This window comes from Pleuronectes platessa, chromosome 7 (genome assembly GCF_947347685.1).
Source record: "Pleuronectes platessa chromosome 7, fPlePla1.1, whole genome shotgun sequence".
NCBI classification, from domain to species: Eukaryota; Metazoa; Chordata; class Actinopteri; order Pleuronectiformes; family Pleuronectidae; genus Pleuronectes; species Pleuronectes platessa.
Window position 1 is genome coordinate 12,298,239 of NC_070632.1, and position 13,888 is coordinate 12,312,126.

The 13,888-nt window shown below is 41.6% G+C and overlaps 2 protein-coding genes across 2 annotated transcripts; one reads left to right on the forward strand and one right to left on the reverse strand.

Moving 5' to 3' along the window:
- Nucleotides 1–1,313: 1,313 nt before the first annotated feature.
- On the forward strand, nucleotides 1,314–5,375 carry LOC128443987 (inositol oxygenase). Its single transcript, XM_053426257.1, has 10 exons — nucleotides 1,314–1,493; nucleotides 1,587–1,667; nucleotides 2,130–2,210; nucleotides 2,585–2,747; nucleotides 2,843–2,910; nucleotides 3,143–3,252; nucleotides 4,142–4,209; nucleotides 4,643–4,692; nucleotides 4,884–4,996; nucleotides 5,078–5,375. Exons 1-10 carry the CDS (start codon nucleotides 1,476–1,478, stop codon nucleotides 5,184–5,186), a joined length of 861 nt encoding a protein of 286 aa, XP_053282232.1. The 5' UTR covers nucleotides 1,314–1,475; the 3' UTR covers nucleotides 5,187–5,375.
- lmf2a (lipase maturation factor 2a) lies at nucleotides 5,361–12,726 on the reverse strand. Its single transcript, XM_053426256.1, has 14 exons — nucleotides 12,501–12,726; nucleotides 11,241–11,494; nucleotides 11,117–11,145; nucleotides 10,760–10,953; nucleotides 10,322–10,500; nucleotides 9,902–10,040; nucleotides 9,450–9,578; nucleotides 9,178–9,283; nucleotides 8,411–8,507; nucleotides 8,106–8,288; nucleotides 7,739–7,907; nucleotides 7,226–7,337; nucleotides 6,520–6,628; nucleotides 5,361–6,390 (listed from the first exon to the last, which is right to left on the reverse strand). Exons 1-14 carry the CDS (start codon nucleotides 12,592–12,594, stop codon nucleotides 6,004–6,006), a joined length of 2,181 nt encoding a protein of 726 aa, XP_053282231.1. The 5' UTR covers nucleotides 12,595–12,726; the 3' UTR covers nucleotides 5,361–6,003.
- Between the last annotated feature and the right edge of the window lie 1,162 nt (nucleotides 12,727–13,888).

Below are 13,888 nucleotides of genomic sequence, written 5' to 3' on the forward strand. Positions count from 1 at the left end.
TCATGACATTGTGAACTCCAGAGATTATTTGGCATTGGTTTGGACTTTTCTCTTGAACTCTACTTTGTGAGTGTGTGTGTGTGTGTGTGTGCGTGTGTGTGTGTGTTTGTTTGTGTGTGTGTGTTTGTGTGTGTGTTTTTGTATGTGTTTGTTGGGACCAGTTTGAAAGTTAGACCTCACAGAGAGAGGATATTTGGACTGGTACTTACTTTCTGACTCATTCAAAGGCTGTTTCAGGGTTAAGACCTTTTTGTTGGGATAATGGCACAGAATGAGCGGCGGACACTTTAGGAGCTGGGCAGAAAGCTGCTGAGATGACATCTGGTCTCACTTAGCAGGTGGGTCCTCACATCTTCGAATCCAATCAGCCAATCAGATTTCATTGTTAGACCAAGCCAACTAAGTCTGCTTGTCTGGCAAATGTGAACACAGAAGTAGAGTTTAACAGATCTGTAAATAGCTCTTGCTTTTACTTTTTATTTTATGTTTTACAACACTACCTGGGACCGACAAAGAGCAAATGAGCAAAACACTCAAACTAATCAAATATTTGATGTGTCTGCTCGGGCTTGTGTGTCAGCGCATCCAGGCAATGACCTCTCTGATAGTAAGAGTTATCTGCAAACTAAAAGTAAAACTCTATATAATTATTCATCAATCCATGAGATGTCGCATCACATAAAAAGTGTGAGGCAATATAATGTACATCTCCTAATATTAATTTTAATTGATACAATAAAGACAAATTTGTACATTCAGTGCAAAGAATGTGAGAGGGACACCTGGTGGCCTGGTGCCAAACGGGATGTGTGTGTGTGTGTGTCTGTGTGTGTGTGTGTGTGTGCATGTGTGTGTGTGGACCAGGAGATTTGATATTGAGAAACCATCGGCTAATTCCTGGTAATAATGCGGTCAATACTCAGAAATTGGAACATCTCCATGAAAGCAGGACTTCTCCTATTTAATTAATTTTGCTTATTTTTCTTTTAATGTGTTTATAAGTAGGCTACATATACCGTGGCTGCAGGTACAGGTGTAGTTACAGGTCCACTTTATAAACTGTGTGTAACAAGTATGCAGGTTTTTGAAGAAACTAAAGAGATAAATATGTTTACAACTACTTTATATGCAATAAAATAACAAAATCATAAATATAATTTCTGGTTAAAATAAACACGAAAACTATGACACAAGAACTACTGAGTCATTCTACATCAGTCAAAACAGGCAACCTGCTGATTATTGGAAAACTCTGGGAGCAAACAAAAACACACACACACACAAACACATGACCAAGGTTCAACTCAGTGTACCCAATTAGATGAGGGTTGGGTTAAAATGTGACTTGTCTAGTGTGTCCTGTATGTATACCTACCGTACAGGTCAAAAGCAGGGTATATATATGTGTACTTGTGCAGGGAAGCAGACAGTCAGTCTCAGAGGAACAACACAGCAGCTGCAAATACTTCATCACAATGAGGGTCATTAGTATTGTAAGTGGAGGCTACGCTTTCTTTTTTTGGTGTATGCTATGTATCTGTGTTAAGCCTGAACATGTTTTTGGCACTGTGTTATTTTAAATCCAGGGTCCAGACCCATCCCTGGCATATCGGCCGGACTTGGAGAAGAATGAAAACAAAGTGAAGGAAGACTACAGGAACTTTGAGGTAAGCATTTAAAGCCTGTCTTCAGGAGACAACGCTCGAAATAAGACTTAATGGGCAAACAAAGACGTACAACTTTTATAGGGGTTTAGTTATGTATAGAGTCTATCTGAACTTATGAGCAGCACTTTCCGACTGAGATTTGGTTCTACCACCTGAAACGGGCACAGCTCTTCGTCTCTTCCCTGGTTCTCCAATCAATACCTTGTCAACCTGCTCACACATAATCATCTACTCATTTGAAGAAACTCAGTGACTCCCCTTTACACTGCACTAATGAACCTTCCCTCCAGCATTTAGCAAAATGTGCTGCATTGGTAAGTGAGCGTTGGTAACTTTTGACAGAAATGCAGATGTTGCAGATGGGTGATATTGTTGGTTGTTTGCCATTTTGATTCAACACAGAGTTCTGAGTCTTTACTTAAGATAGGTAGGATGTTGTAAGATAATTGATCTGTGTTTCAGACTGGAAGCCTCATTGACCGAGTCTTCAGGACATATAAGTTGATGCACACCAACCAAACCCTGGACTTTGTAAAGAAAAAGGTGAGATCTGAAGTAAAAGCAACATGAGAACTTAACAACTTCTGATCACAGACCTGCTCAGAGAGGTTTTGTTTAGTGTATTTCTGTTTTGCACTAGAAAACCAAGTGATTGTTTCAGACTGAGCCGACAGATTACAAGTCTTCTAAAGTGAACGCTGCGGGCAATGGGCCAATAGATGTTCTGTCTGGACTTAACCTCGGTTCAACAACCTCAATTGCACTTAGTACGAGTGTTACACAGGGACATTTTCCTGTTAAGTATCCTGCCACAGTTACTTACTCTGGACTTCTGGGATATTGTAAAAACAAATTACTGTTAAAAGAAGACAGAATGCCCCCCCCCCAGTAACGATGTGACTCTCACCTCCCTGCAGCACTATGAGTGGAGCGGCTGCAGCCACAGTCAGATGGGGATAATGGACGCCGTCATGTCCCTGGACCAGGTGGTGGATGAGTCCGACCCTGACGTGGACTTCCCCAACTCCTTTCACGCCTTCCAGACCGCAGAAGGCATCCGCGAAGCCCACCCTGACAAAGGTACCACACAGGGAGAGACAGACAAACACACAAATACACGTTGTACAAGCATTTTTGGTATATGAATCTATTAATATTCACTGTCCCTCCTCCAGACTGGTTCCACTTGGTGGGTCTGATTCATGATGTCGGGAAGATCATGGCTCTTTGGGATGAACCTCAGGTAAGAGACAGGTTCTGCAACAATTGAGAAAAGATTTATGTTCACATTTTGCATTAAAAAAAAGTTAAACTTTTTTTATTTATGGTTATTTACCACAAAGTTTTTCAGTATATCTTTTTTTACTTCTATCTATTGGCATGCCAAAAACAATTACTCTTTGAAATTTTAAATTCTAAATAAAATATATGGACACATGTAACCCATTGTACTCGTGTGTCTGTGTTCTCTGCAGTGGGCTGTAGTGGGCGACACCTTCCCAGTGGGATGCAAGTACCAAAACTCCGTTGTGTTCAGAGACACCACCTTCCTCGAAAACCCAGACGACAAAGATCCAAGATACAAGTCCGTACTCTCATGTTCCCTCACCCAAGTTATTAATCTCAGTTTGATTGTTTACTTTGTTCATTTAAATATGCACTTTGCGTCTCTAAATTTGCAGATAATCCAGCAGCAATATACTGCTGGAGACGATGTGGAATGGTTGGCGACCACTCACACATATTTTGGGATTGCCCAATGTTGCTTCCTTTTTGGAAGGGGATAAAGAGCGAGATAAATAAAGTTCTGGGAATTAATATACTATTCACCCCAAGTCAGTTTCTTTTCGATCTGGCTCCTGAAGGCATGTACACAAGAGACCAAGAGCACTTGTTGCATATACTCTTGATGACTGCTAGGAAAATGGTGACAATAAAATGGTTGAATCCACAGCCACCTACAGTGGCACAGTGGAAACAGAAGCTGAGGGAGGTGTATGCAATGGAGGCTCTAACGGCTCAATTGCAATTAAAGTCTGATGTTTTTGTGAGGAGATGGCTACCTATTGCAGGATACCTCTCTAATTGAGGGGAATCCTGTGGTACGATGGAATGTCTTAACTGTCCCTTTATTTATTTATTATTTTTCACCAATCAGTCTGTCATGTATGATCTGTGATGTTGTCAAGGAATGTTTGTGTTTCTCTTCAATAAAAACAAAGTTTAAAAAAAAAAAAAAATATGCACTTTGCAGTATGCCCTTTAGTCCTATTCTTAAATACAGTAATGTTGAGCTAAAGATTCAAACACATTCTCTCTGTTCATTTTGTCAGTTTAGGAAAATGAAAAAGCAGAGATTGAAAAAACCCTGATGAAATTAAATGTCTGGAAACAATAATCCATCAATTATTATGTATTTCAGCTTTAAAACCATCAGTACTATGTAGGGAGTTGATTAAATTTTCTCTCTTCAGCTCTGAATATGGGATCTATGAACCGAACTGCGGGCTGGACAAAGTCCTCATGTCCTGGGGCCATGATGGTACGAGAAATCATTGCACTCTCTCTCTCTCCCACTCCCTCACTCACTGCTGCTCCCTTCATCTCTATCAGACATTTTCATATGTATTATTTATTTATAGTTTAAGGACAGAAGATGTTGAACCTTATTAAGCCCTATAGACAAATCGTGATTTGTGAATATGGGCTAATCAAATAAAGTTGTATTGATTACATCACTCTTTCACTGTTATTCACTTGCGAAAACACCTCATCTCATAATGTTAAACTAGGAACAGAAACATCCTGGTTCCACGTCCTGACCTGCATCCGCACCAAAATTGAATGGGTTCTTCCTTGACTCATACTACATCCTTCCACCAAGTTCCCTGGTACCTCAGAGGTAAAAAGATGTGTGCTCCAATTGAAGTGCCTGTTTATCTTTAACATTGTTTGACTTCCTGTGTTGTCCTCAGAGTATCTCTACAGAGTTCTGAAGTTCAACAAGTGCCAGATCCCAGAGGAGGTGAGTGACCTTTTACCTTAAATCACTATTGAAAAGTTTTAGGTGATGGTGCACAAACAGGAGTGAAGAAACAGGAGTGAAAGCTGGTGCTTCTTGTCATTCTTGCATAAAGAATAAATATCAAATTACAGTGAAGCTGCCGTGACCTCCTGTCCTGTCCAGTGCTCACAGGCTCAGTTCTCTCTCTTCAGGGACTGTACATGATCCGGTTCCACTCATTCTACCCCTGGCACACTGGCGGGGACTACATGCATCTCTGCAACGACAAAGACCTGAGTATGATGCCCTGGGTCCAAGAGTTCAAGTGAGTGTCCTCCCGTTTCATATTCAAATGATCCTAGTCACAGTTCTGACCCGACGCTGGGCTTTCATATGCTCTCCACAGCAAATTTGACCTGTACACAAAGACCACCAACATGCCCGATGTTGACGAGCTGAAGAGCTACTACCAGTCTCTGATCGACAAGTACTGTCCTGGAATACTGAAGTGGTGAAACAGACGGCAGCGATCTCAATGATGAAAACTATATGCTTTATATAAAACTATAGCTGGGCTTATCCTTATCACAGAATATATCCTTAGCAACTGTATATTTTATCTTGTGCACACATGTTCTAAAAATGAAACTGGTGTATATGTAACCTAATTGCGACACATTTTCAATAAAAACTTTAAAGAAAAACTTTTATTACAAGGCATTTTCATCTTCTAAAAATACATTTTTTTTAAGAACTGCAACATTTAGTGGGAATCTCATCTTGAATACTGAGAGTGCGAAAAGGCACAGTGGTGTGAAAATAAGGAAAAGGTGCAGAGTTGCTTTTCAAAGTTCTGTGCATACAGCAGTAGAGGCAAGGGACAAACAAACACTCAGATATACACAAACACAACAGCATGTGTGCAACTGCACTTTACACAAACAGTAGACAAAGTGGCACAGTAACATGAACAAATCAGAACAAGTCTTATAATTCAAATTCAGTGTTTCTACTTTGATTCCACATGATTTGATCTGCTGAATCACTTTTCCATTGAAAGTTGAGCAATCCAACGAGGGAAGTTTTAAAATGTGTGACCTGTTACATGAGATCTGTTGAATGAAAACCAGTGACCTACAGGGATTAGGTGACTGGTTTGTAGACAACTGACTTACAAACACTGTACTGCAGGAGGTCGCAGTACAGTTTTACAATTTTTTTTTTAGCTTACTGGGAAATAATAATAAGCTTAGAATGAAAATAATTTCTTTGGTCATTTTGGAAACATTTCATCAAGGCAGGCAGTGATAGTAGTCATTACCTGAAACTTTATCAAATTTTTTCCTTTGGGACAATCTCATCTTTTTCTTTGTCATCCTCCTCATCCTTCTCCTCCTCTTCTTCTTCTTCTTCCTCACCCTCTTCGTCATCACCAACATGGTCCTTCTCTTCTTCACTGTGCTCTTCTTCTTCGTCTTTCTCCTCCTTCTTATGATCATCTGAATTTCCTGTATGACCGTTCATAGTCGCAGCAGCCTCATGAGTAAGTGGAGTCTCTTTGTTCCCTTTAAGCAATCCCTGGAGGAGACAGAGGGTGGTGCTGCAGGCAATGAGGGTCCAGATGAGTATGTGGGCAGGAACTCCTCTGACCTGAGAGCGCACCCACCTCACCCCCTTGGCAACGGTCCTGTTGGACATGGGACGTGCTGGCGATTTGTCCTACAGACAAATTAAAACCATTTCAATAAAGCAGGAAAGGTGGCATTTCTTTCACATGTTTTCTAAAGTTTCTAATGAAAAATGTATCATGGATAAAACAGAGAAAGGAGATTTTAAGGAGGTATTCACCTTGAGTCCGTGCTGATTGAGCATGCTCTCCAGGGCCGTGTGGCCCAGGTGCACTGTGGGATAGAATTCTTCATCATAGACCCTCCTCCACCAGCGCTCTGGGTAAGAACTGCCAACAAAGATCAGCCAGAGTTAATGTCCTTTTGTTTGTGTACAGGTGAAGATTTGTGTTGTTTTATTATGAAAAGACTGAAACCACAACATCATGTCATGTAGGATGCGGGATAACAATAAAGTAAGTAAAATAAGTATCAAACATTGTGTGATATTCACATAATAAAGAATGCATACTTACAACTTTTTTTGTATGTTTACTGAGGTCATGTTTGCACAATAAAAAATGCATCGAACTTGAAAATGCCTCCATAAGATAAAATAAGATACTTTAAGGGTGATCCTTTGCAGAGGAAATTCAATGTGACGCAGCAGCACATAACAAGTAGCAGCGCAAGGGTACATGTAAAAAATAAAATAATGGAAACAGAATCTAGAATTTTTTTTATATTATATACAATGACAACATACAATGATGCCTGACAACGATTCATTTGAAATCATTTCAAAACAGCTAAAAACTGTGACAAATCATGTTAGTACTCGTGTATTTGCGAGTAATATTTCCCAGGGGGTTGACTGCGAGATTTCAGTGCAACACTCTGAGACAGAGGGAGAAGAACAGAGAGAGAGAGAGAGAGAGGGCACTAACCCATCAGCTTTGGGTTGAGTGAACCAGTATCTGTAGCGATGAGCTCGGACGTAGGCAGGAGGCTGCTGGTGGAACGGATACTGGGACACATCCGTCTGAATCAACTCGATCACTGCAGATACACAAAACCATTTATCAACCCAATTAGTGAATGACAAAGCACCCGCTGTAACATCGCAGTAAGGGTGTTGGCAAAGAAATACAATAAGCTAATCGGTCTGAAATCAGCCCAATTATCCTCTTACTCTATTATCTCCCCTTACATAGAGCAAGAACATACGTTCAGGGTGAGGAGTGGGAATGAGAGAGGAAACATTCTCCCTGTTTCAAGTCTGTGAACCATCATTAAAGCTGCTGTTTAAAAAAGGTAAAAAGGGTTTCTTAGTGTTGCTTCAACATCCATACAGAGTAGTGCTGTAGATTCCTGTCCTATTGATTCAGAGATGAATCTCTTTTGAAAGACTGAAGGGATTCAGAGCATTAAATGAAGTGCAGTACTCCGAGGGAGCATACCATCTCTCTTTCCCTGCAGCAGTCTGTACATGAGGCTGGTGAACCACGGAGCCTGAGTGTGAGGCCCAAGAGCAGCAAACCACATCTGCCAGTCCAACCTGGGCTGATGAGGCGTAACCACTGCGGGGGGTGCACTTAGGTTCCCGGGCTTATACATGAACTCAATCTCCTAGAAGGGAAAAAAAGAAAACAATATATCTATAAACAACTTGGAAAGATACAAACAACTTGGAAGGATTTGTAGTGCACAATTACAGATCTTTGGAAAATAAAAGCATCTTTCTTATACAACAAGTTTACATTAAATGAATCAATTCACAGACATAGTTAGGGCCAGTTTAAACCATCAGGATTTGTGTCCTCTCACCATCCACGTGATTCCATCATGGCTTCCCTCGATGACCACTTCTGGCCGCCCGCCAACACCTGTCATTCTTCTGAAGAGGCCGTACGAGTTGACCAGCTGGTAGCGATCCACAAGCTCATAGGTCCGACGCACTCCTGGCCACAACCTGGCATGAGAATCACGCTCCATATAGGTGTAGGGCACCTGAAACAGAAAAGAGAGAAAACACTGATAATCTGACTTGCTCCTATACAAAGATAGCAGAATTTCAGTGAGTACTTATATAGGGACTTATAATGACGAACTAAACTTCCAGCAGCACTCACCAGACTGACAGTGAACATGGCAGCAGCAGCAGCAGCGAGCACGGTCCACTGAACGGTGCCACAAAACCTCTTCAGGAAACCAGAGACGCATGCACACCTGCAAAACCCCATCGGGTACATCATTTTTGTAGCGGTAATTTAAATCAATACATATACTATAAATAAAAAAGATACTCCACACCAGGAAAGACTTAAGACCGAATTATAGTCGGGTTGCACGCACGCACGCATGGACGCAAGACACGCAACACGCCCCTTTTGTGCCCTCTGCGGGCTTGCGTGCGTCCGCCAATTTTTCTAACTACACGACAAAACGACGCGAGCCTCACGCAGCCCGCAAGGCTTGTGATTGGTCTGCTTACTACATCCCGTCCGGACTCTAGTTTCCGGTTTCATGCCCCACAATACGCGGAAATCATGGAAGATTTAGAAGAACGAATATGGACCAAATAGAAGAGCACTTTGCAGAAGAGATCCGAAAGTATGACCACTTGTATAACCCGTCACTGACTGGCCGATTTGTCAGCCAGAAATAGGCTATGAGGAGCCGGAGTGGCGATGTAAATAAACAGTCGACGAAGAAGAAGACGTCTCTTCTTTGTGTGTTTTGTCTTTGAAAAAAAAACGTTACTCCGCCTAGGGTTCTGGCGGTGAATTGCGTTGCAACATGCGCAGCACGTTAGAGAAGTATAAACCAAAACGAGTCTGTCGATGCAGCTGCGTGGCCTTCCGCAGTTGCAGTCGCAGGACTATAATTCAGCCTTTACCTGAACATCGCTGTTATCATTTCCCAGGTGAGAGAGAGAACCCCAATCCAGATAGAGGGGATTGTGACAGTCTTCAGAAACTGGTTAAACTGGTGAAATGTGATGGCTGTGAAGACAAAGACGGCAATGTCAACAAATGAAACTGCTAATGCAAATAGCGACACACACACACACACACACACACGCACACGCACGCACACGCACACGGAAGGAAGAGGAAACGCGTTGTCCATCTTAATACAGAGTCTACGTTTGACACCACAACTCAATACCTGTCCTGGAGGAGATGGCATTCTTCGCCGTATCCATCTTCAGGTCAAAGCAAATAATTGATCCAAAGACTATGAGGGACCAAACTGCCAGTTCCACCAGGTAACACAGCCACGCCCACAGTCTGGACTCTGATCAGAGCGAGGGGGGGGGGGGAAAGGGTGATTCTCTGGTAAGTAAACAACACCAGAACGTATAAACGGTTTAAGTCCACATTGCAGCTCTGTATGTGTGACATGGTTCATATGAATTAGCAGTTACATTTTCTGATCACAATTTGTAGGTGTTGGTGGGGGTTAAATATAATAACATATGCTACAAAGTGTTTCTGGATTTAAAACATGGATATTATTAAAGTCCTTAGTAACTGACGAACAACTGATAGCAACAATGATTTTCCTCTAAATTTGAAGCCTGTGTATGTGTACATAAATATAAATGTGTTTAATCATACTATTGTTGTCGGTCGTGTCTGCCCTGCGTAGCCAGAATAGTACATGCTGATCATCCAGCAGTGACAGGCTGAGCGCCAACGTCAGCAGGTTGAAGAAGTTGTAGTTTCCGGACAAGACGATGAGCACCTGCAGCAGCACCTGCACAAAGGAGACAAGGAGGAATCAGATCAAACAATATGCACACAACGATGAGGCTAATGGAGGAGTATATCGGTTTTATCGGTTGAAGCTAAACCTGTTAATTGTAGACTTAAGAGACAGTGTGAAGAATATCTACATGTATTTATAACCACTGTGCAACGATTCACATTGGTATAATTCAAGAAGTGAACATGAAGCTGATAACTCAAATTCAAGAAGGAAAACAAAAGGGGAGAAATCATAAGACTTCAAAATGGAGCATTTGAATTTTCACTCACCTGCAAGTAAAAAGAGCCGAGTCTGAGCCGACGTAGAGGACTGAAGAACAAAAAAGGTGCAGCGATCTCGATGACAAATGTTCCCACCACGCTGACCTTCTGCCACCACACGGGCAAATGGTGAGCAAACCAGGCCAGAGGAGTGGGAATACACTGAGTCTCATAGTGATAGGTCAAAGCTATTCATCACAAGGAAAAACACACAATGGAAATTGATTCATTGCCAGAAGTAAATAAAGGACCGCAAAGATTATGATCAGACCGTGACAGTGACAATGAGATGTTGAACTGCAGGTTTTATCTGTATGAAACTTCTTCACAGTATAATTAACATCCCTGTTACTATCAAAAACATGCCTGGACCCAGTTTGCCCTCCTTTCCTTACAAATCAATTATATATGACAAAAATCTAACTCAATACAGAGAATTACACTAACCTGTCAGGCCCCACCACGTGGGACAGCGTGATGTGAGCTTAACCACACCAGAGGCAAACATGAGCCGGAAGAGAAGCCAGCGGGTCAGCCAGAAGGTCACGCGATCGTGCTCCCTGACCCCTCGTGACCCTCTGATTATTGTCAGTGGAGCAACGAGGATACAGAGGAACCCGGTCTCCAGGAGCAGGTTGTCCCTGTTGAAAGAGCAGAGGGAAACAAATGTGTGTGGGGTGGTAGTTAACCCGTCTTGGGCTCCTTCTTCCAACTACTATTCATAGAAGCAATGTGTATATACACATACGTGCTATAAACATCAGTAAATATTTAGTTTTTTATCCCAATGTCCATAACACTTACCACTGGAAGTAGAGGAACACCTGGCCCACCTGAAACAAACAATGAACAATTTGATGAAGAAGAGCGTGACAACTGGAAACATTGTGGAGGAGAGAAAAACCGAGTACTGCTGATATAACTTCACCTGGTACATGGACAGGTACAAGGCCCAGAGGCAGAAGAAAACCACGCTGTCTCGCAGGGCCTCCACCAGCATGGCGGCGAGGCTCAGCGCCGCCCCGATGAGACACAGCAGCTCCATGGCAGTGTGCGTGTCCAGGCCGAGCCGAGGTCCGAGCCACAGCAGAGTGGGAGAGGACAGCAGCTGCTCGTTCAGGGTCTTGCCGCTGTACGGCAGCTGCCAACGAGCCGGCAACAGCCCGTCGTTACCATACAGACCTGGAAATAAACATGTAAACCACGTTAAAAAGCGTCATGTGGTAAAAATGTGTCGTGTCACTAATGTCAGAAAAGCTTCAGTGCTACAAAGGCAGCAAGATGCAGGAAATCTACAGAAGAGTTTAATGATGTTAAGTGTTCAAATAGCTTCAGGAAAAGGGCTGCAGCTCCAAAGCCAGTGTAATTTTAGATGATCTGCTCATTAGTGTTTATTTGTTAAGATTGTTCTACAAGTCTGTGAGAAAAAGATAAAAAGCCTCCATCACAGCTTAGCAGAGCCAAACGCCACATCCTCAATGCCTTCTTCATCCAAATACCTCAAAACGGCTGTTTACAACAATAAAAGATCATTACGAGCAGAAACGTGTCATTCAAGAGGCTGTAATCAGAGAATATTAGTTAAGTAGTTGTCAATTATTTTCCTAATCGGTGAATGGACTAATCTTTTCAACCCTGTGTGGGAAGGGAAAGCATTTATGTGTTCAAATATTGTTTTCACTGTCTATAGAATGTATAAAATGAAAACCACATAATGACATTCATCTCCAAATCCATCCAATGGCAGCTGCAGACAGAAAATACAAGTGTGGCATGAAATGAAATAAACTGAATTAAAGAAAACTATTGGAATTAATATCATATATGAACCAAAGTCTGCTTTAAAGATTAAGGAAACGAGGGGGGAAATAAAAAATAACCAAATGACTCAGAATAATCCAAGTGAGCCAAACAGAAAGTTGTTTCCTCTCTCTCTCATGGGTGTGGGCGCCCGGAGCTCAGCCGCACCTTGACCGGAGGAGGTTTTATTGATGCGGTGGCAACACACTGTTCTTCATCAGTGTACGTGTGTACAGTGTGTTTACAGCAGGCGGAGTCTGTCAGGCTCAGCAGCTCGTTGAGCAGGAACAAGTTCAACTTCCAGGAGGAAGAAAGTAGGACAGTGATCGCAGCTAACAAGCTAGCACGCACACACACCGTGGGTGCTAGTGGGAGATAGCTCACTCACCTGGAATCTGCACGTACAGGGACACAAAGGCGGCTAGATAGATGAGCGACATGCTCCAGAGGAACATGCGCCTCGGTAGGACTATTTCCCCCATATCTGGACCGAGATGCTAACCCGAAAAGCGGCTGTGTTCCCCGCAGACTTTCTGCTGCCTGGTTCCCACGAGCCGAGCGGGATTTAACGTAGTCGGCGGAGGGCGGACACGTAGCCATGAACGGCAAGTGAAGTTCAACCGTACGGCCTTAAGATGTCGCTGTCGTTCTTTATGGCCATTATGCTGCAGTCAAGCTGCACCGGAAGAAACAAACATAGGTTGACCAAAATGAAACTCCAGTTCAACTTGATATTAATAACATTTATTATAATTATAAATAAAAATAAATATGGATAATATATTTAAAGAATTTTTGAGGAAAACTGTTAATCTTCTATATCCTGACAATATATATATATATATATATATATATATATATATATATATATATTATTTATTTTGTCCTTTCCTAATGTTTACGATCAGTATGGTTTCATACACTTGTTCATCTCGACAATTGAAACCTGTATTAGCCAGTCTTTGTTTCTAAATAAAGTTACAATTCGCACTGTTTTTCAGTTTCAGTAAAAAAAAAGAAAAATTGGAAATACACAAAATACAATTGAATTAAATAAATATATCTTTAATGAATTAAATAAAAACATTTCGTACATTGGCAAACCTAATAAAAAAAATAAAAACAAAGGCTCATATCGTTAGACTTTTATTTGTCAACCAATAAATAGATCGAGCTAATTGTCAAATCTAAAATTTGATTGCTTGCGTCAATATTTAAGCAGCATTACAACCCCATGGAAAAGCAAAGTAGTACTTGAAAGCAATTTGTACCAACACTTGTTTCACTTTGCCGGAATAGAGTGTCTCTTGTCCTTTTGGTTGACTTGAGGAACAGGTCAGCAGAAAGTCCACACATCCACTGCAGACTAAAGACACATCTTTATATATAGCCCTAACTAAAGAGGCTGTCAGGGAGTTTGGCTATTTCTACCTGATAAAGGAGGTTTAGTTCTGCAAATCGTAGTGATCCAAAATTGTTAAAAAATCCAAGAATCTTGCAATTTTAACTACTAGCATGATGGTATTAGTGCACTTAAAAATGCATGTCAGGTAAAATCTAGACCAGCTATAAGTGATTTCAAAGAGGCACAAGTGAAGCTCAAGTTTGTTAAAACAAGGATGAAGGGAGGTAATCAAATTACAAAGCTCGTGCATACACGTAAAAGTAGTCAGCTTTGTAATCTTTTTTTATGTTTTCATGTCAGTTACTTTTGTTGAATAAATAACTCAAGTTAATCTTTGAGATGGTGTGTTTCATTGCCTTAAGAGCCAGGCG

What these genes read in the sequence shown, in the direction of transcription:
- lmf2a (XM_053426256.1), bottom strand. Translation starts at nt 12,594, where the DNA reads ATGGGGGAAATAGTCCTACCGAGGCGCATGTTCCTCTGGAGCATGTCG. An exon ending in CCTGTACGTGCAGATTCCAG is followed by an intron (nt 11,495 to 12,500) that starts GTGAGTGAGCTA and finishes GTTTATTTCCAG; the next exon opens with GTCTGTATGGTAACGACGGG. An exon ending in TGTACCTGTCCATGTACCAG is followed by an intron (nt 11,146 to 11,240) that starts GTGAAGTTATAT and finishes TGTTTGTTTCAG; the next exon opens with GTGGGCCAGGTGTTCCTCTA.
- LOC128443987 (XM_053426257.1), top strand. An exon ending in CTCTTTGGGATGAACCTCAG is followed by an intron (nt 2,911 to 3,142) that starts GTAAGAGACAGG and finishes TGTTCTCTGCAG; the next exon opens with TGGGCTGTAGTGGGCGACAC. An exon ending in GACAAAGATCCAAGATACAA is followed by an intron (nt 3,253 to 4,141) that starts GTCCGTACTCTC and finishes TTCTCTCTTCAG; the next exon opens with CTCTGAATATGGGATCTATG.